The sequence below is a fragment of the Solanum stenotomum genome, chromosome 11 (assembly GCF_019186545.1).
Source record: "Solanum stenotomum isolate F172 chromosome 11, ASM1918654v1, whole genome shotgun sequence".
Lineage (NCBI taxonomy): Eukaryota > Viridiplantae > Streptophyta > Magnoliopsida > Solanales > Solanaceae > Solanum > Solanum stenotomum.
The window spans coordinates 5,281,923-5,302,494 of NC_064292.1; the positions used below are offsets into that span (position 1 = coordinate 5,281,923).

General features: G+C 29.3%; 2 protein-coding genes across 2 annotated transcripts; both read right to left on the reverse strand.

Annotated features, from left to right (window-relative positions):
• Nucleotides 1-3,327: 3,327 nt before the first annotated feature.
• Nucleotides 3,328-6,831, reverse strand: LOC125843702 (syntaxin-71-like). The gene is made up of 9 exons (XM_049522883.1): nucleotides 6,482-6,831; nucleotides 6,277-6,402; nucleotides 5,452-5,611; nucleotides 5,287-5,372; nucleotides 5,127-5,195; nucleotides 4,988-5,032; nucleotides 4,840-4,902; nucleotides 4,638-4,714; nucleotides 3,328-3,785 (listed from the first exon to the last, which is right to left on the reverse strand). Exons 1-9 carry the CDS (start codon nucleotides 6,632-6,634, stop codon nucleotides 3,773-3,775), a joined length of 792 nt encoding a protein of 263 aa, XP_049378840.1. The 5' UTR covers nucleotides 6,635-6,831; the 3' UTR covers nucleotides 3,328-3,772.
• A 3,372-nt stretch (nucleotides 6,832-10,203) lies between these two features.
• LOC125843728 (MLO-like protein 2) lies at nucleotides 10,204-16,763 on the reverse strand. The gene is made up of 15 exons (XM_049522915.1): nucleotides 16,623-16,763; nucleotides 16,205-16,262; nucleotides 15,743-15,984; nucleotides 14,982-15,098; nucleotides 14,790-14,850; nucleotides 14,565-14,653; nucleotides 14,366-14,440; nucleotides 13,894-13,988; nucleotides 13,697-13,746; nucleotides 13,176-13,216; nucleotides 12,430-12,603; nucleotides 12,302-12,337; nucleotides 11,568-11,635; nucleotides 11,412-11,472; nucleotides 10,204-10,756 (listed from the first exon to the last, which is right to left on the reverse strand). The coding sequence occupies exons 1-15, from the start codon at nucleotides 16,734-16,736 to the stop codon at nucleotides 10,283-10,285; spliced, it is 1,755 nt and encodes a 584-aa protein (XP_049378872.1). The 5' UTR covers nucleotides 16,737-16,763; the 3' UTR covers nucleotides 10,204-10,282.
• Nucleotides 16,764-20,572: the final 3,809 nt, after the last annotated feature.

A 20,572-nucleotide genomic window follows, 5' to 3' on the forward strand; every position in this document is an offset into this window, starting at 1 on the left:
CTCAATTTATATGATATATTTTTTATTTTATCGGTCTCGATAAATATAGGTTAATTTAACTTTATAGTTCGGTTGGTGATCGAGTTGCCTACACCTTCACACTTGTGGTGGGCGTTCGAACCCCACTGTATTTGGCTCATTAAAGATGTCTAAACACTTATTCAAGACATCTTAAACCATTAGACTATAACAACCTATTATGTCAAGGGTGTCCAAAATATGTTATTTAATCACTTCGTGTATTATTTTACTTGTATATGCGGTATTTTTTTCCGACGAAGAATGTCCAATTGGACACCCTAACATACATGTGCCTACGCCCCTGATTGTATCCCAACCTCAAAAAAATAAATACATCTTATTTTTAATAAAATATTTTATTTTGAATCATAAATTTAAATTTTAAATTTCGTATTCAGTCAAACTAATTTCAATCATAAAAATTGGAAGGGAGACTAAAGTACTTCCTTTGATGACTCTTTAATACTCCTCCAATCAATTTGATTGATAGGTATATATTTCTTTTTTAATCTATCTATAAAAGAATGATCTTTTTTATTTTATTTTTCTTTAACAAGAAAATTACATATAGACAAATATATATGATATATTTTAGATCATATATTTTTTTGGTTTTCCACTAGATTTTTGATATTCAGAGCTCGACTAAATTTAGATTCACGTTGGAAAGATTCACACTGAGGGTAAAACGCTCTCTAACAAAAATGATTCCGTACTCAAGAAAATTTAAACCAAAGTCTTGTGGTTAAGGATGAAGTACTTACCACTCTAACATAATTTATTTTTTTAATTTATGAATTTTGTACTCTATTAAATACCACATAAATTAAGAAGGGTAAATGTAGATAAGTTCAAATACCATATGATGAATTAAAGAAAAAAAAGAAAAAAGGGCAAAAAGACAGAATGAAAAACTTTAGTTCTCCAAAAAGATTGATTGAGGGATTGAAAAAAAGTATGTTGCCTTTACAATTTACATATAGTAAAAATGATTATGTCATTATTGTTTCTCCACACTTTATTTGGTGACTGTTAATAATTAAATTTAATTTTTTCTCACCCAGTACTTATTTTACATTATTAAAAAGTTACTATTTTCTTATTAGTTTCTCACTGAAAATGTTAGGTAGCTTTTTTTTAAAATATAAATATTTTGATTAAATTGGCGAAAAAATGAAAAAATAGTAGTGTTTACAAAAAAAATATGAAACTTTTCAGCATTTTATCAAGAATCAATTTCCCATCATAGTTTTTTCAGTGAGTTGATTAGGTGAGAAATTGATGAAAACATAATTTTTTTATTGATCCATGGTGGAAAAAGTACTTGTTTCAAGCAATGTTAGGGCTTATTTAATTTGACATCTCTTTTTTTCTTTTGTTTGTTTTTAATTCGATGTTTGGTACTCCTATTCGTCTCCGACTCATCCGAGTTCGCATCGGATAAGGTCTATGCAAAGGTAACACTCCATCTAGGATCTTTTTTTATTCTTCTTAGTCCAATCGAGATATATTTTATTGTATAATTGATAGGGAACGAAGGCGCTTTCCGGGGAGGTGAGAGTTGTAGACATGATATTTAGATCACCTTGAGTTGAGAAGGAAAAGAAGTTATTCAAATTTTATATATTCAGAATTTAAAAACCAAAAATTCTAATTAAGAAAGAAGCAGCTCTATTCACTGTTCCTATCCACTGATAGTAATTAATGTAAGAACTTTAATTAAAAATAAAAAAAAATGTTAATCAATTCCATCATAAAGAAAACAAATATAAGTATATATGTAGTTTAGATTCAGAATTATTTGCGATACAAAATATAAATATATATACAAAAAATCTACTATTTTTTTGTCAAGGTCTCTCTCTAACACATCTTTTCTAAATTCTCATGTTACAAATGATTTGACTAGAACATAGTAACTAAAAAAGCCCAAGTGCATATATAGCCAACCTTTGGGGGCATTATTTTTGTATGTCTATTTACTTCGGAACAACTTTATATAAATGACATTTGAAGTTAAGTAATCAGACATTATATTAAATGTAATATCAATATTATTCATAGACATTTTATCTAATACATCTAGTCAAACGATCCCTAAAAGATGGATAATGTATAACCTTTAGGTGTCTCTATTAAATAATATACTTAAAAAGAAAAAAGGAAGCATATTTTACTCAACCACTTTTTTGGAATTAAGTTCTTGGAATTTAGTATTTGAAAGACAGATTATTTTTATTTAATTCTCTATATATTGATTTTCTTGAATAAAATGATGGAGACATTTACTCAACAACTTCAACTAATCTCATTACTCTTTGAATAGTTCTTTGTATAATTAACCCTAATTAACTCTCTTAGAAAAGCAAAAACAAATATAGTGCTAATAGGAATTTACACTCACTCAATCTTTATATTCTCGTATTCACAAATTATCTTTCGTATTTTATATATATAAGAGATATTTTTGACTGTTTTATCTTTATTTATGTCTTAAGATATATTCTGTCTTTATTAAATAATTAATCCGATGTAACAAAATGAGGAGAAAAATTAATGACAAATAATACGAGACGAAGAAAATATTATTTTATATTATTCCCGGGAAGCACAACAAACTTGACATTACTTCCTTCGCCAATTAATATATCAAAGATTTCCCTCTCACAATTTGATGAATATAAAAAATGAACATGTTGGTACTCGTGTTTTTTGTGTTTCCTACTCTGAAGTTCGACTAATACAAATTTGAACTGAAAAAGCTCAACTTTAAAAGTGTGACAATTCTATTTTCGAGACCTAAACTTGACACTTTTATTATATTTATTTCCTGATAAAATTTTGTAAGTGGAGTTTGAGAACCATAGAGCCTTGCAATTTTTATCATTATATCATGGAGGTGGAGAGGTAGTTTTCCAAAAAAACCTTCAGCTCAAGTGGGGCAAATCCCAGTACAAAGAAGAAACAGTAGGGAAAACTTAGTAACTACCAAGGGAAGCAGTGCAAAGCCTACGAGAAAGGAACAAGATCAACAAAACAGTGTGATAATCGAAACACAATAAACAACAAAGGATGACATGTAGTACATCAAAAGCAAAGACTACAATACTATAGCTAATACAACGACAAACACCAAAAAACCTTAGCCCTCGAAAAGCAAGACAACACGTTACTACCTGCTATTAATAGTGCGATAATTGTATGCATATATATTAAGTAATAAGGAACAAATGAAAACAAATACAAATTTCTGATACGTAGAAGCGGATCCAGAATTTTAATTTATGCATTCTGAACCATAATCCTTTTTGCTTACTGGTTTTATAAATTATTTATACATATCAAATAAATTTTTTTACCACAAATAAAGAATTTGAACCAAAACTACTAGCTAGGTTCCCCTGAATCCGTAGTTAAAACTGTGACTCCGCCTCTGCTAGAATGCTCCCCTCTCCCTCCCACCAGAAAACAAACACTCCATCTGTTTCTGTTCAATTTTCTTTCTTGCTCTCAAGTTTATGGTAAAAAAGATTGGCTGCTAGATAAAATTGATTCATTTCTACACAGGCTTCTATAATATTAAGAAGACAATAAAAAGGTGAAGTAGCCAAAATATACAATCTTAACTGTGAATTCTAGGATTTCCCAAGGCTAGTACAGTATAGAATTAGCAAGCGCGGGGAGTAGATGAATCTTACACCTGACCGCGGGAGATCAATCAGGATCAAATGAAGCTCGAGCTCCCAGTACTTTACTTTAGTACACTGCACCAATAAAGAAAAATTGTTTAGAAGTGCTAGATGCGATATCTATTGCTTGGTTACTTTATTTTTACACCACTGCCCCAGGAGCATAGTAGAAAAGTTGATAAAATGTTACTTAATTTGTTCAAGATCATATATACGCAGGCCTAGTTGGAACATTTTTAAACAGAATCAATCTAAATTCCAATGGCATAGCCAGTTTGAACACTGAGTCAAAACAGAATCTCTGGTTTCCTCATTTTTCTTCTAGGCAGTCATCAACTAAAGCAACTACTTGACATCAACCAAAGATTGTGCCGAGTGAAAAGAAGGATAGATTGTACGCAGACCTTACCCCTACCTCACAGGTAGAGAGGTTATTTCTGATAGATCCTTGGCTCAACGGAAAAAATAATTTAAAGCAGTCCAGATAGTAACAGAACAGAAACTACAACAAAACAATAAAATAATCGAGGTACTAGGAATCAACAGATAGTAACAGAAACTGAAGAACATGAAACTACATAAGCAATACTACGACTACTAACATGAACGAACAACAAGACAACGCACTGCTACCTACTAACCTTCTACCTTAATGAGTGTCCTCCACACCCTCCTATCTAAGGTCATGTCATCGGTAAGTTGAAACTACATTATGTCCTGTCTAATCACCTCTCCCCAATACTTTTTCGATCTTTCTATAGTGTAAGTAATGAAATTCAGATTCCCATATGTTTGTCAGATTATTATGCGAATAGTAATGATGTTGCGTCTTTTGTTAACTTCTAAGCATAATTATCATCAAGGAAGGTATCACAAAGCTGAATAAGAAGAAACAATGTAAAGTAATCTCTCAAGATAGATACTCACTTGTAAAGATAGGCCATAATCCCCAGAAGAATACAGAGAAGTATTATATCGATAAAGAAGTTTTTGCTGGACCTTATCTGGAGGAAAGAAAAATTACACCAGTAGGTAAACCTCATAAGAAAATTGACTCGAAACAAAGAAAAAGTAATCTGCTTTGTGAACCGGACAGGAGAGGAGGAATTTTAATAGAACTTTAGGATACCTTGTTAATGTTATCCTTGAGTCTGACATTATTGTTTTTGAGAGCAGTGGTTGCCTTATCCACCTGTAAGACAACCGAAGTAAGGTGAATTATGAACGTTGTTTGTTACAGTAGTCCAATAAATGGAGATTTAAGAAATCATTCTAACCTTTGTATCGATTTCGTCCATCAAAGGAACTTGCCTATCCAATTCCTGAAACAAAGTGGAACAAAATGATGATCAAGAAACAGTTTTATTCCTGAGAACAGAATCATGTTTAGGAGGCAAGTCGGTAATGAGGGGCAACCTCGTTCATATCACGAGCCAAATTCTTCAGTGTGTCCAGACCTTCTGAAATAACATCTAATCCTTCATCCTATAGAATTCAACATTCGGTTATGTGATGGTTCCATGTAAAACTAACAGACAAAAAGGAATTAAAGAACAAGAATTGGAAAGTTACAAGCCTGTTTCATTTTCCGCATCTCGTACTCTGATCTAAAGTGAGTACCCTCTTCAGTTTGCTCGTAGAAACCCTCGTTGAACTGTCCCTCTAATACGCGTTTTTGACATCATGAGAAATCCAGGAACGTAATTGTTACGAAAGCAAAAAAGAATTGATTATATATTACCTGAGTCAAATTTTATATTTTTGTTGAACGATGAAGTCCCGCGACCTCCTGTTGTTTTGGCTGCATCTGTACTTCCATCAGGTATTGCCTGAATTCTCTCCGATAGCATAAGTACCAAATCACCACGAGTCTCCAGTTCCTCTTGGGATAGTCCTTTAACCTGTTTGTAATCTAGTTATGACTAACATTTTCCAAATATGAAAAGTTTCATACATCGACCTAAAGTCCAGTTATCAAAACTAGCACCTTGGGTAATGAAATTCTGCAGTTAAACGTTCTTTATGCCGAATATCTATGTTGCTCGAACTTTTAAGAAAATGTAGACGGGTGCATGCTGGATCCCTCCAAAAGTAGTGCATTTTCAGAGGATCCAACATGGTTGCGGCAACTTTTTGGAGAGTCTGAGTAACATGATACTCGGAAATGTTGGAAGCAACCATTTTGCTCAACATAACCTTACAACAGGAGAACACATCAACCAATTTCGACATTATTAAACATAAAAAGAAGACCATATGGTTCAAAATCATATCTAGTATATATTTCCTTCAGAGATTACGCAGAGCTCGCCTTGACACACTATCAAGGATTGTGACGAGATGGATAGGCTTTCTTCATCTTAACCAGAGGTCTAAGGTTCGTGCCTGGATATAGAAAAAATTCTGGTAGAGGGGCTTTCCTTAAATGGGTCCCAATGCAGGTACTAGACACCGGATGGGAAACCAAAACAACAAGCAAAACGCAGAATTCTCGAAAACACACGAAAAAAAAAAACTACTCCAATTACATACATACATTTAAGCACAAAAATACCCAAAATTTTACCTTTTTCTGAGCAAGCTTTTGCAATTTTTTTATTTCATCCATTAAACGCGCCTTTGTTCGTCGTACCTCCGCCTTCATAGCCACCGCTTTAGCTCTGTTCGTTTCCATAGCAGCCATCTCTGCTTTCTGCCAAATCGAACAACAATTTTTTTAAAAAAAAAAACTCTCAATTCGATTCAATTGTGTAATCGGAACGAGAAATTACCTCAGAAGTAGTGTCAATTTGAGATTCGAAGGACGAATAAAGGCGAGCGAAGGCATCGCCGGAGGAATCATTAGCAGAATGCTTGTCCACATCGTACTTTTCGTACTTCTTACATATCGAATCGACTCTGAAGATAATGTCGATGACGCTCATTTTCGGTTCCGGTTAACAATTTTTTCCCGGTGACGGGATTTTTGAGAAGTAGAAAATGATGGCGGACGGGAAAAAGGGAGGAGAGAGAAACGTAGATACACTTCTTCCTTTATTAGTCTCATCGAATTCTGCTATTCTCTCACTTTCTCTTTCTCTCTCTGGTTTACCGGCGAAGCAAAGGTTCACCGGCGATATCGGCTTTTGCGGGAGAGAAGAGTGAATTTAGCGGGAGTAATTAATTAGTAGTAATCAGTTTTTTCAGTCATAAAAGGAGGTTAATCACAAAAAGGGCTGGGGGTATTTTTTGTTTAATTAACTTCCACCCCTAACTTCTCGTAGTCTCTTAAACTTATCAATAAATTTCATTTTAACATTCGAATTATGATGTTTCGAATGAGGATATGAACATATGGTGAAGTGTACTTATTAAATACTTGCAATTCAAATTTTTAAATTTTTATTAATATGTTCTCAAGCACTCATTACGTAAATAGATTAATTACTTAAAATATATTACTTCTTTTAATTATACACATTAACCTTGATAACACGTAAAAACTTATGCATATTTCAGTTGTTATTAATATGTATAATTAAAGAAAAAAAATATATTATATTCTATGTAATTAACGTAAATATCTATAACGAACAGCTATGAACTCACGACAAGACACTTTTGCAAATGAACCGAAAATGTCTAATAAAATTATTTCATCATATAGTTAGATACTTGATTAAAACATAATCATAATTCGAATATAATATGTTCTCAAAACGCAAGAGACAGCATATAATTGCGTTAATTCAGAAAGGATAAGATTGCACCTTATAATATGTAATGTAATCCATCCATCTTGGGAAAAACGAGATGTGTTATCTTGCAAATTAATTAATTAAAATAATAGTACATCAATTCAAATTCATCATTACTTGCAAAAATTAAACAAAGATCAATATAACATCATTATTCATTAATTCTAAATTTAAATTCTAAATTCGTCTCTAATTCCATTAGCAATTTGGGAGACGTGAAAGAAGAGGAGAACCATGTAAGGCCCGAACACGCCTCCTGGTGTGTTCATGAACGCGGCGGTGTTGCTGATTGGATTCTTGATCGTAAAAACTTGAATAATGAGCGATGGCTACTGAAATAAGAAGCACACACAAACAGAACACTGCGTAGCATTGTCTTCCCAATTTTCCTACTATCCCTTGAAAGTAATTCTCCATTTATCAAATAAAAAATGTCTTGTGTTTTGTGAAAAATGTGGTGTGTGGAAATTAAATTGGTGGATGAAAAGACAATTAAAACAAGGGGAAATAATAAAGCAAAGGGTGAGAGGTTTTGGGACTACTGACAAAAACTTTATATCCTTTGAGTTTTGAGTCGAGGATTGTTCAAAATCATATAATTAAGGTGATCAAGTCTGGTATTCATAGTGGACGTTTCACACTCCTACATGTTGAAAATAGTGGCGGATCCAGGATTTTTGCTCAAGGATTCAAAGTATAAAGGAGAAGTTCAGGTGGTAATGTAAGTGCGCGATGAGCGTAGTAGTCCCTCGGCATGCTCTTTGTACAAAAACCATAGACATTTCATTGGTTCATAAAAGTAAAGACTAAACTAATTAAAAATATGGAGGACAAAGATACATTCATAAGAATTTTAGTGGATCGACTGTATTACATAAGTTAACTCCTAAAAACGTGAAAATTAAATGATGAAAAAGGATGCAAGACAGAGAAGAAAGATATTTACCTTATCATGCTAAATTTAACTTACTCTATTATACCGTATTAATCATTTCTTTCTACTTTTATCATGCTCCATCGAGCATTCTTAAAATTTCTTGTGCTTTTTATACTTTAATTTTCCCTTTTTAAAAAAAATAAATTGGCATTCATTCAATCACATAATACTATGAAAATTGTCAAGATTCTCTAAAAGTGTGTAAGAATAGAGTTACTAAAATTATAATGCATATTCAAAAGATAAATAAATAGCATTGTCAATTTTTTTAGTTCATATAGTTCAATTTACTAGGTTAGTCATAATTTATAAAAAATACAAATAACGAATAAATCAAATATGTTTAGTTTTCACCTCTCTAAAATAGAATTAAAAATATAAAAGAAATTTCATGAATTATATAAATTAATATTTTTGAAAGGATGTTGATGATATTTAAGTTTCTTCATTCAATTACATCTAATTTACCTTTTTTTTAAAAAAAATTATATTTCTATCTCATCAATTTCTAGTTAAATATAATTCATCATTTTTTAAAAGAGTTATTTAAGTTAGTATATGAAAAAAAAAGTTACGTTGAAACAAAATAAATAATAGATATAAAAAGAATAAAAAATAAAAATAAAAAGAATGTGTCTAATAAATTTAAAGAAAAACAAATTAAAAAGAAGAAATGGAACAAAAGGAAAAAATAATGAAAAAAGAAGAAGAAAGTCTAAGCCCAAAAATTCCATTTTCCAAAGCATTTAAAGGAGGTAAAAAATGTTGTCAATTGAAATCGAACCCATGACCCAAGGGCATTTGTTGAACCACTTATCCACTGAGCCAAGGCAATAGTTTATTTGTAGGGGGTTCATTTTAATATATATATGCATAAAATTAAAATTTGATGTTATATATACAGTGTAATTTTTTGATGAGGAAGTTCGGGTCCACCTAGGTCCGCCCCTGATTGAAAGGAAAGTTGAAGATATGAAACAGGTTGTACCATATTGATAGTATCAACTTGATACTAGCTTTGATTCAGAATTCAGACAAAAATCACTTAAATATATATACAGTATAACTTAATAAGAATTTGATCAATTGTGTTTTCTATAATACAACTATACAAGAATTCATAAACTAATTTTTTTAAAATTCATCTCTACGACTTATATACGGTATTTGAAGTGTGAATATATATAAAATTAGGGTCCAATATCGGACATGTTACAACTTCAAAAATTAAATTTTAAAATAAAGATTATCCAAGATACTGTAGGGACATGAAGTACTTCAATAGAGAAATTAAAATACAAAATACAAAATACAAATTAAAAAAAATTATACATATATTATAAATTCTGAATCTGCCAATAAAATTTTTTATTTATAGCCGATGTATGGATAGGGGTGCGTGGGCGGGCAGCCATTACAAAAGTTATACAAATTATTGCATTATGGGCGCTGCATTATATATGTCACTTGTCGTTCCCGGAGTTTGTCGTTTTATGGTGGAAAATCATCAAAATCTGTTCATATTCAGAGATTAAATTCAAAATATTTAATTAAGAATAAAAGAGTACTTATCATTGCATAACAAATTTTCGTAATTTTGGGTGAGTCATCATCTTTATCTCCTTCATTACATCGTCACATATTTTGTATATTTCATAACAATTTTATTATGTAATAATTTTGTGCAAAAATTATGAGCGGTGAAACCTAAATTTTCATTGATGTGATTAGAACTAAACACATAAAATAATTAATGAAAAATTCAACATATAATATACATACATAAAAGAAAAAAATTGAACTATCAACGTAGTGTAATTCTCCGATAAAGAGATGTCAATTAACGTCCTTTCAACGAAAGTGACTTTGCCACTCATGACATGAATTCTAACATTTAATTATACACTAGTCGTTCTTTTATCAAATGAAAAATCCCTTGGACGAGCCATATTGATCTCGTGTTGGTCATAAGCCTCAATTTCTGACAAACTAGGCTCGTGACCTTCAGAGTCATGACGTATTACGTCATGACTAATTTGAACTTGATGCATGTAGGATGGTGAGGGCGAGCCATCTCCAGTACCACCTTGGTAGAATCGGGTTGGAGATGGCGAGCCCTCAATATCCCAATGGTCTACATTATAACTCGATCTTCGTGGACTCACGTCCATGTCACTCGTCCTGATACCGCGTAGGAGATGGACGGGTGACATGCCGTGAGATGGCGTTGCTGGCCTACTTGACATTGGAGTTGTTGGATTTGAATGTTGCTTGTTGATCTCTTTGATGTGTTTTTTGGCACTATGGTGCCATTTCCTCAATGCTGTTGCTACTCTTTCATTGAAGATTGTTGGTTTCATTGTTGATCCCATCTGTTTAAAATTGTGCAACATTTTGAAGTATAAGAATTTTTACACTATCGCAACATTTAAGTGTTTACATTATTTTCATAATAAGTGAAATTGATAATACATGAAAGGTAAGATAGATAGTATATAATAACAAACTATTATATTGACTATATATATAAGTTCAGTATTTCATTTCCATGAAGGTGAAAAAAAAATATTTTCTAGTTAAGGATAGAAATTTTAGTGCCCGTTTGTTGACCATGGATAGTTTTCACTTTTTTTGGAAAAAAATGTTTGGACATAGAATTGTTTTAATTTTTTCGAAACTCGAAAAAAACTCCAATTTTCACAATTTTTCATTCCAAATCATTCGCAAACATTCAAAAAAATAACTTCAATTTATATTCATGTTCAAACACAATTTCAATTTCTAATTTCTTAACATCATTTTTAACTTGAAAATAAAACATTCTATTTTTACTTCAAAATTCACATTAATTCTTATGTCCAAACGCCCACGTAATACCTAGATGGTCTTAATACTTGTTAATGTTATCATTATATTATTGTTTCTATGATTTGAAACTTAAAATGCGAGATTAATAATCTTTAAAAAAAAAACGAGTTACATATTCAAAGAAAACCTTACGTTGATGATGTATATAACTTAATTTACCTGTGTCACGAGAGCATATAATGGAAGAGTGACATAGCTGCAAAGAATCTGAATAAGAACCCTGAACCAAAAATTAAATCAACATTTTCATATGTAAGTAATTTGGATCAAATTAATAAAAGTTTAACAAGAAATTACAAGATAATTAATACTAACCCCATTGTCATTCTAATTACGATATCCTCAGTATGGTCGTGGAAACAAGATTTCAGCCCAAATTCATACTGTTTTTTTTTATATATAAAAAAAAAAAAAAGAGAAACCAAACAAAGTTAAAATTAATTATGAGAATTCACAAATAATCACTTTTCAGTCCTTATAATTGAAAAATAGTCGTTGTCATGAAATTTCAAATTATTGCTATATGTTAAGTTGTTGTCACGCTGTTCGAAACGTGAAAACAACCTCTTACAAAAATACATGATAATGCATTTATAATAGACCCCACACATTGCGGAAGCTTAGTATATTGATTGTAGTGGCTGAGCCAGAATTTTCAATAAGAGAGTTCAAGAAGAAATAGACACACGAAATAGCCGAAGGGGATTCGACATCTACTATATATACCTAAAAAATGATTTTAACCATGTATAAATAATATAATTTTCCGCCAAAGGGGATTCGGATGAACCCTGACTATAAGGTGGCTCCGCCACTGACCGGCCGAACTCTCTACCTTATAAAGATAAGATTTGCATATATCCTCTCCTTCTCAGACCTCACTTATAAAATTATACTGAATATATTACATCGTTATTGTTGTAACGTATAGAATCCAAGGTATTTTCATGAATGAATTAAATTTAAAACTCCATGACAATGACTATTTAATTGATTAACGAAAGTTAAAATGGCTCCACGCTATTACTACTAGAGTTAATTGAGCTTACGCAAGTCCAAGCAAAGAAAGCCAATTGAAAAGCATTCTGCAATAAATCACAAAAAAATATAAAATTAATAAGGTAAAATATATATATATTTAAAATTAAAAAATGACTTTTCTTTTTAAAAAAATTACCTGAAAAAGAACAAAATTAATTAAAAAAAGTAGTAGACGAGGACGATTGAACCAAAATAAATCATCTCCAGGCTGAACCACAGGGACCCCTTTCACTACTTCTCCCCTTTCTTGAATTCTTAATCCCATTTTTGTTATAATCACTTGTAGTTTAGTCCCTACTAATAATATCACCTGTATCGATGACGAAGTCAGAATTTTCATAAGTACTTATTAAAAGCATAGAAATATAGACTAATTCAGAATTTAAAAATTATGATGAGTTTTACAATCAATAATCTCAAGTTAATCTATAATACGGTATAATACTCTTTCCGTCTTAATTTATGTGGTATTTTTTTAATTTTGAGATTCAAAAAGTCTATCTTTGACTGTAAATTTTTCGTATATCTTTTAAATACTTTGAATTGTCAATTATTGTGACTTATAATACTCTTTACGTAGTTTATAAATATATAAATTTCATTTCAAAAAAAAATTGAAAATTTCTTGCGTAAATTTTTCAATCAAACTTAAACTGTTTTACTCTTAAAAAACGAAAAATACAATATTAACTAAGATAGGGAATAATAATAATTGAGTCACAATCAAATATTTATATTTAGTAAATAAATTTCTTAATACATATAAGGTTAAGTTATTGAGTTTCACTATGGAAAGATAGATATATAAAATGTGGAAAATAGAAATAAATGAAACAAAAAGTCAAATGCAAAATGTGTACAAAATGATTTAGAATTACTTACAAGTAACGGAATAAACGGTAGCCACAGATAAGAATACCAGCCTGTCCACAAATGACAAATGAAATTATTTAATCAACTTAATTTTTAATCTCGATATCCATATTAAAATTTGATTAAATTTGAATGGGCGTTGAAAAGTTAAGATCGAAAGGTAAAGGCATTTAGATTCACATGGGAAAGTCCAAATTGAAAGGTCAAGCACTCTGTAATAAAATTAATTAATTTCACACTGAAAACTCAAACTCGAAACATTGATTAATTTTTTTAAAAAAATGTTTGCTTGAAGTATGCATTTTATGTCCACTTGCTTACAAATAATCATACATTTCTTGAAGTATAATTCGCTTTTATCATATGAATACCTATGTTATGTATACTAAATTAAACTTTATTTTCACTTCATATTTGAGTGTGACGCACTTCTACAAATAGTCAAAATATAATATAATACTGACATAAAGATATCAAAAACGTATATTTTAATTAATCGAAAGTTAAATTCGCTTAGAGTATTTATTTACCATGAGTATTGAAGAGTAGGAATAATACAGCAAGGAACCAAATTGGGGGACTGCAAAAAAAAAAAAAAACAACAAAAAAGAAGATTAATTTCAGCTATATATCGATTAAACACGATATTTGTGCAAAAAATGGATTAAAGTATATTTAATTAATTAAATTAGAAATAATAACTATAAATTTAAAGGTTAAAAAATACCTGATGCTAACAACTACTTTGAAGTCTTCTTCTAATGACCTCTTAATATATTTTTGGAAATCAAAATTTATGTGGCTCTGAGGTGCCAAATGTGCCTGGAAAAAAACCAAAATTATAAAATTAGAACAAATATATATATAAAAGCTAATTTGAATAAAAAATACTCTGATTTAAAGGTAATGAATTTAGATTTTTATATATATATTTATGACTTGCATCAAAAACATTAAGTTTAGTTGAATTCATTGATCCCGTGCACCATCCATCTCTGCTTTACAAAATACACGACTTTTTAAAAAAATATATATATATTGAAAGAAATTCATAAATTGTCATTTTCCATTTTCGTAAATTTATTTTTACATTTATATTTGGATGGAAATAAATTAATATATTATGTACTTAATTATCATTAAATTTTCAATATTAATTAGTTATTTTATTCAATATTAATTATTGATTATGTATTTACCGTGATAAAACCATGTCGTAGGGTCAAATAATCAACTTTTGGAACAGATCTTACAAATTGCCTGAAGAAACAAACCTGCAAATTAAATTACAAATAAATAATTAAAAAATAAAATATAACATAATATATTATTTTCAATTATAATAGGTTTTAAACTCAAAAAAAAAATTATAATAAATTTGAGATGAAGGATACGTACAATCCATAGAAGAACTGAATTTTTAGTCCAAAAACTCAAATGTCTTCTCCCAAATGATGTGTCTCTAGCAAATCGAAATCTCTCTGGATCTGTTAAATTATTAAACATGTTAATATATTGACTTTAATTTCAATGAGAATTTTGGACATCGAAAACAGGCTCTATATTTAATGAGATAACATTCGATAAACTTCAATCAAAAATGAATATTAGGATGATTTTTACCATGAGAAAATTGGTATTCAGCTGTTCTTGTTTCTTTTTCCCATGTCTTCCAACGACTCATCTGAAATTAATAAAATACAACCAAATTTTAAAAAAAAAGGGTCAAAAATAACTTGACCTATATTTTGAATAGTATTTTCTATTTTTTAAAAAGGAAAAATAAGTAAATAAATATTTATTTGAAAAAAATACCTTAGCTCTTCCCAATGCCAATGTGGTAACACAATAGAATACGTGAAAAATAGCCAGCACAAAAATGAAAATATGTAATTGATGAATACCATCAGCAGACACAAATGCCACTTTCCCCTGCAAATTACAAATTCAAAAAATGATAATCAATTTACAGCTCGTTTTGATTAGATGATCGTAAATAGTTGATAAATTTAAATATAAAAATATATTTTTAAGCGTTGAAATTAATTTTATAAACAAATTGTTTAGTATGTTTTTGAACAATTGGCATGTTTGGTAAGAAAAAATCTTGATAAATTTAAAAGTATCAATGTATCATTGTGTTAAAATGGTAATTTTATTTTTTATTTAAAAAAAAAAAACAAATACGGAACAATAGAAAGTGAGGATTTTTGTTTAGCTAAAAACAAGGATAAAATAATAAAATAAAATTGGTCAAACTTTAAGTACTTATATTACTATCTAAGCTAAAATTAATTAAGTTAGGAGTAATAACTAAGTGATGACTTTTGACATATTTCGATTTATAAGCACTAGCATTGACTTACAAAGGTGGTGTATTTTGATTAATTTTAAGTCGATCAAATTAGCTTATAAGTATTTTTTAACTTATGATATGGTATGTTATTTATTTACTTACAAAATATATATATACTTTAATCATTCAAGAGTATATAACACTTTCTTTGTTCCATTTCAACTGTCATTTTAGCTTTACTCGTGTTCATTAAGAAAAATAATAAATACGAGTAACATGCCTTGTCTGCACATTTGTCAGTTCCGGCAGCTGCCAAAACTCGCCGGACTCCGCCATCATCAGCTATAAGAAGTCGCCGGCGATGACCTTCTAAGTCACCGGAAATATATTTGTTCATTTCAGCTTCTTTTTGTTTACTACATGGATGCCACGTACTTGCAATCTTTTCAGATACACAAATATTTGAAATTGGATCTTGCCCTACTGTTAATAGTAAGGATATAAATCCCAACAACATTAACTCTATAAAAAAAATCAAAAAAAAAATTAGTAAAAAAATAAAAATATGTTCGTTAGAAAATTAACGAGCATATATGTTGTTTAAATTCTACAAAAATATCATTCGGTGTATGTTGATCAGATCAATCCTTCAAAAATTATGTAATTCTAAATTGTTGGATAATAACATAATAAAAATGACAATATAGTTAAAAGGTCCGAACAATATGAATTTAAAGTGTACCTGCTTTTATCTTCTCAAGTGCTTCATATAATGCTCTTTTGTGTTTAGACTTCAACCACTACATGCAAGGAAAAAAAACATAAAATTACTAATAAAACTATATTTGTAAATTATTGGAATATGTATAAGGTTATATACACAATTTGTATAAATATTTAAGAATTTAACTATGATTAATTTATAATGACCTAATTATATAAATATTTTTTACCTCGTTAATGTAAGAAATCTTTATATATATAATCAGACATTTTACTTGTTGTAGCATGTAAATTATATTAACTATAAGATTATAAATCTTATAATTTAATGATCAGACTGGCTTGTAGATATCTTTTGAATAATTTAATAACACACAATAATTATACGTACGTATATAACTTGAACTCATCAAAATGTTGCATGGTTAGTGGCCTACCTTGCCAATAAGATGGATGATGAACTCTATTACAATAGAAATGGCAACCAACGCAAAACAAACTACAGCAACCGCCCACGTCGGCGTTTGCTCCAACGATCTTCCTCCCGCCATCTCCCCGTCTCGCCTTTTCTTGAACTCTTAATTAGTTCAAAGGGTCGATCAGGTGATGATCAGAGTAGATGAAACTTTTTTCACTCTTAATTAACTAGAGATTTTGAATTTATTTTTTTTTATAAATGAAGAATTTATCGACAAATTAAGCACTAATTATTTTATTGGTGAGTCTACACCGACGTAAATCGAAATTAATGAGAAGGAGATATATAGAGTGTAGTAACTAGAGAGTGGTTAGGATAGTACACAAAGTGAAAACATGTATGATTTTTATACAACTTCAATTATAGAATTGGGGACAAAAAGATAACTAAAAGAAAGAAAGAAAATTATAGAATTGGGGGAAAATGGATGACTTTGACTTTGTAGCCGCGTAAGAAAGAATTGAAAGGAAGATTGACTTTTATTTTTCTTGGTTTTCCATTGGGTATTCGAAATCTAACTCGATTAAATTTAGATCCGTGTATTATAGAGTTTATCGTATCTAACTAAGTCCATTTTTGGGTGTCAATGCTTCCAATAGAATTTTTAGTGTTTTTTTTTGTTTTGTTTTTATCCAGCGTCCAATAGCCATATTATTTAAATCTGACTAAATTCAAAGATTTACACATTATAAGACTTATTTTTTGTGACAATACTTTAATAGGATTTTTGTCATTCCTAAAAAATTCTAATCGAAACGATGAAACTCATGATTAAAAGCGGAGAAATCCCAAACAATCCCACCAAGATCCAACCCATGATGGTGAGTGATGAAAGGAGGAATGACTCATCGACTTAAACCAATATGTTAGAGGAAATACTTAGTTTGACTTGATCAAACTACTATTTTCAGACTATATAATTTATATGCCTAAATATTCGTGTACTTAATATTTTACGATTAAGAAATATTAGTCCACTTTTTCGCTGGTATATATTATTCATATATTTAGATAGTCATGATATGATGTATGTATTATACATATTTCTTTGACTTTGGTGACGATTTTCTGTTTTACTTAAACTAGAAAATGTTAAGAAAATATTGGTTTACATTTTCTTTAAGTCATGTAAATTGGTTCATTTCGATCAAGTTAAGGCATTGAGTATCAGTCTGTTCTATCAAGATCTTAAGGCGTAATAAATTTGGTATCAAAAATTCAGAAATTGGAATATTGACTCATTATGGAGTAATTATCGGTTGATTCTATGTATTAAAATATTGTTGATTACTTTTTTAAAAAAAAAAAATTATTCTTTGGAGTTGACTAAGTATGGAGGTGTACAACCATTTAATTTAATATTATAACAAATCATTAATTGTTCAGCTAGTAGAGTATATCCTTAATTGTATAAAACGTTTATTTCAAGAGTTTAAAACTAACACATAACTAATGCAAGAAATTGGATGGATAATTTAGATTGCATTAATTAACCGTTGCTTAAATTTAAAAAAAAACGTAGGTGTCCTTGACTGAACTTTATTTAAGGTAGTATGGTGTTTTCATTTGATGACAAAGTTTTCGTTCTTTTAAGTTATTTCGAAATTATAATTTTTAAATAATAATTTTAAAAATTAATTTATCTTATTTTTAATCAAGATAAAATAATATTAAATTTGAAATATAAGATTATTTTGAAATATGTTATATATTTAACTAAATAATATATAAATTTAATTTAAAAATGTTCATCTTATTCCACGAATCAAACGATTCGTACGAAGATGTCCAACAATTCTTGTCTTTTACTAAGATGTGGACATTAGGATAGATAATTATTAATTAATCATAACAAAAAGAAAGATTAAATTAATCTCTTAGACACTTTCAAATGATATGTGAAGTTGAATGATTCTCAAATCTCAAGTACTAATTATATACTCTCCTTCTGATTAAAATATGTTCATTTATTTGGGGGGGGGGGGGGGGGGGGNGAATAGTTTTTGGAATTTCTTAATTATATGTATTATTATCTCTTCTTTTTTTTGGACTAGATTCCAATGTTATATTTTCTGGTCAAATGAACATATTAAGTGATAAACAGTCAAACAAAGCAGAGTAAAGATTCTTATAATTAAGTGAATGAAAAATGCAAAACGATGACTTTCAACTATAAGTTGACATAAGACTATAATTTCCTTTTCATTATTTAGTGATTTGTTCTAATTCATTAAAATTTTGATGGCAGAGTTACTCGATATATATTAAGATTAACGGAGCTATAATTCTAATAGCGGATTCTGCATACCATAGTTTTGGCCAAAACTTATATTTGTGTTTGTTTATTAAACTTCAAAATTGAATTGTGTAATTACGGATTGTAATGTGAATCCTAATTAATGAGTTTACAATTAATTGTGTGAATTGGACCTATTGTGGTTTAAGTCTAATGATGTTGAAAGAGCAGATTGAGATTTATGGCTTGAATTAACATTTTACTCCATCTGTCCCATTATCTATTGCGTTTTTCTCTTACGTGTCGTTTAAAAAAATATTGATTAAAAAGTATTTTGACTGTTTTATCGTTATGTATGTCTTATAATATAATCTTTCTTCATTAAATATTGACTCTATTTATGTGTTACAACAGAGAGATTTATAGTATCCAAGAACAATTATTACTAAATGTAAAATGGAGAAAAGCGAACTTTTATAATAATAATTTTTTGAAATAAATATTTTTAATTAAGGACGATAAGTATTTTGAGACGGACATGATATTTTCTTTTTCTTTATAGAAAACTTAAGTGCACATAGAAAAGGAAAGTTTCTTTGCTAGATTCCAAACAAATGAGAACACAATTTGTTTAGAATATAAATTCTTCAAAGTGGCATCTCATCAATTTGTTCATTGGTCAATTTTTAAGTGCTTGTCCTTTTTTGCTAATTTAAGTCACTCTTTTGAAATAAGCACTATATACAGCACAAATGGTTAGGAAACTTCTCTTCAAGTTGATTGTTTTACTTTTTCTTATATAAACAATTTTGCATGCAAATTGCAAGTCATCAATGCATGCTTAGTCAATTGTATTATTTATCTTCTCATCATATGATATAAGTTTTGAAATAAGTGTAGTTAAAAAGCAAGTGAAGCAAGCAGGATAATCGAAAGTTACTCAAAGTCTTAAGTTTTGAAATAAGTGTCATGAGTTAAATTATATTAAATGATTATTTTCATTTATATAAAAGTCATTCAAATAATGTTAAATGGTTATTTCACTTATGATATATTTTTAATTTAAATTTTGAAATTTTGACTTTTACAAGTGAAATTTTAGGATAATGTTATGAATTTCCACTAAAAATCATGGAGTTCAATATATAAGATTAGAGTTTGAAATGATGCATATGAATCTCTAGGACTAAAGTTTTGACTAGTTTTTCCATGTTTTAACTAGGGAAATTTTGGTCGACATTTTATTTCCTCTTTTAAAAAAATAAAACTTTGAATAGTTTTGCTCTTTTGAAATATTATAAAGTTTGCTTAGCGGTTCAAAAAGTGGCTATTTTCCTAAAGAAGTCCTCTTTCGACCCAATAACAGCCCAAAATAACCCTCTTGGGCAACGGCCCAACTGGCGGGTCATTTACACTGTTATTCCTATTTTGTACTGGTCTTTAAACTTTTAGGGATTACAAAAATTACGTAATTACATGACTTATGACATAATCTCTAAAAAATTTTATCATTTGAATTAATTTTTTAAAAAATCCTTTTTATTTTAATCTAAACATTCGGATACATCACTTCAACTCTATCAGATACATTACATCTTTGTTTGTGTACAATGTATATGGTACAAATAATATTGTTGATACATGAACTAAATTATTTCAAACCTAAATCAGTA

Bases quoted from the DNA above. Each gene is read 5' to 3' on its own strand.
- LOC125843702 (XM_049522883.1), bottom strand. From the start codon at position 6,634: ATGAGCGTCATCGACATTATCTTCAGAGTCGATTCGATATGTAAGAAG. The intron at 5,373-5,451 runs GTAATATATAAT...AACGCGTATTAG, and splicing joins AAATATAAAATTTGACTCAG to AGGGACAGTTCAACGAGGGT. The intron at 4,715-4,839 runs GTATCCTAAAGT...TCTTTCCTCCAG, and splicing joins TCAAGGATAACATTAACAAG to ATAAGGTCCAGCAAAAACTT.
- LOC125843728 (XM_049522915.1), bottom strand. From the start codon at position 16,736: ATGGCGGGAGGAAGATCGTTGGAGCAAACGCCGACGTGGGCGGTTGCT. The intron at 15,985-16,204 runs GTACACTTTAAA...TTTTTTTTATAG, and splicing joins ACTTGAGAAGATAAAAGCAG to AGTTAATGTTGTTGGGATTT. The intron at 14,441-14,564 runs GTACGTATCCTT...TTTAATTTGCAG, and splicing joins ATTCAGTTCTTCTATGGATT to GTTTGTTTCTTCAGGCAATT.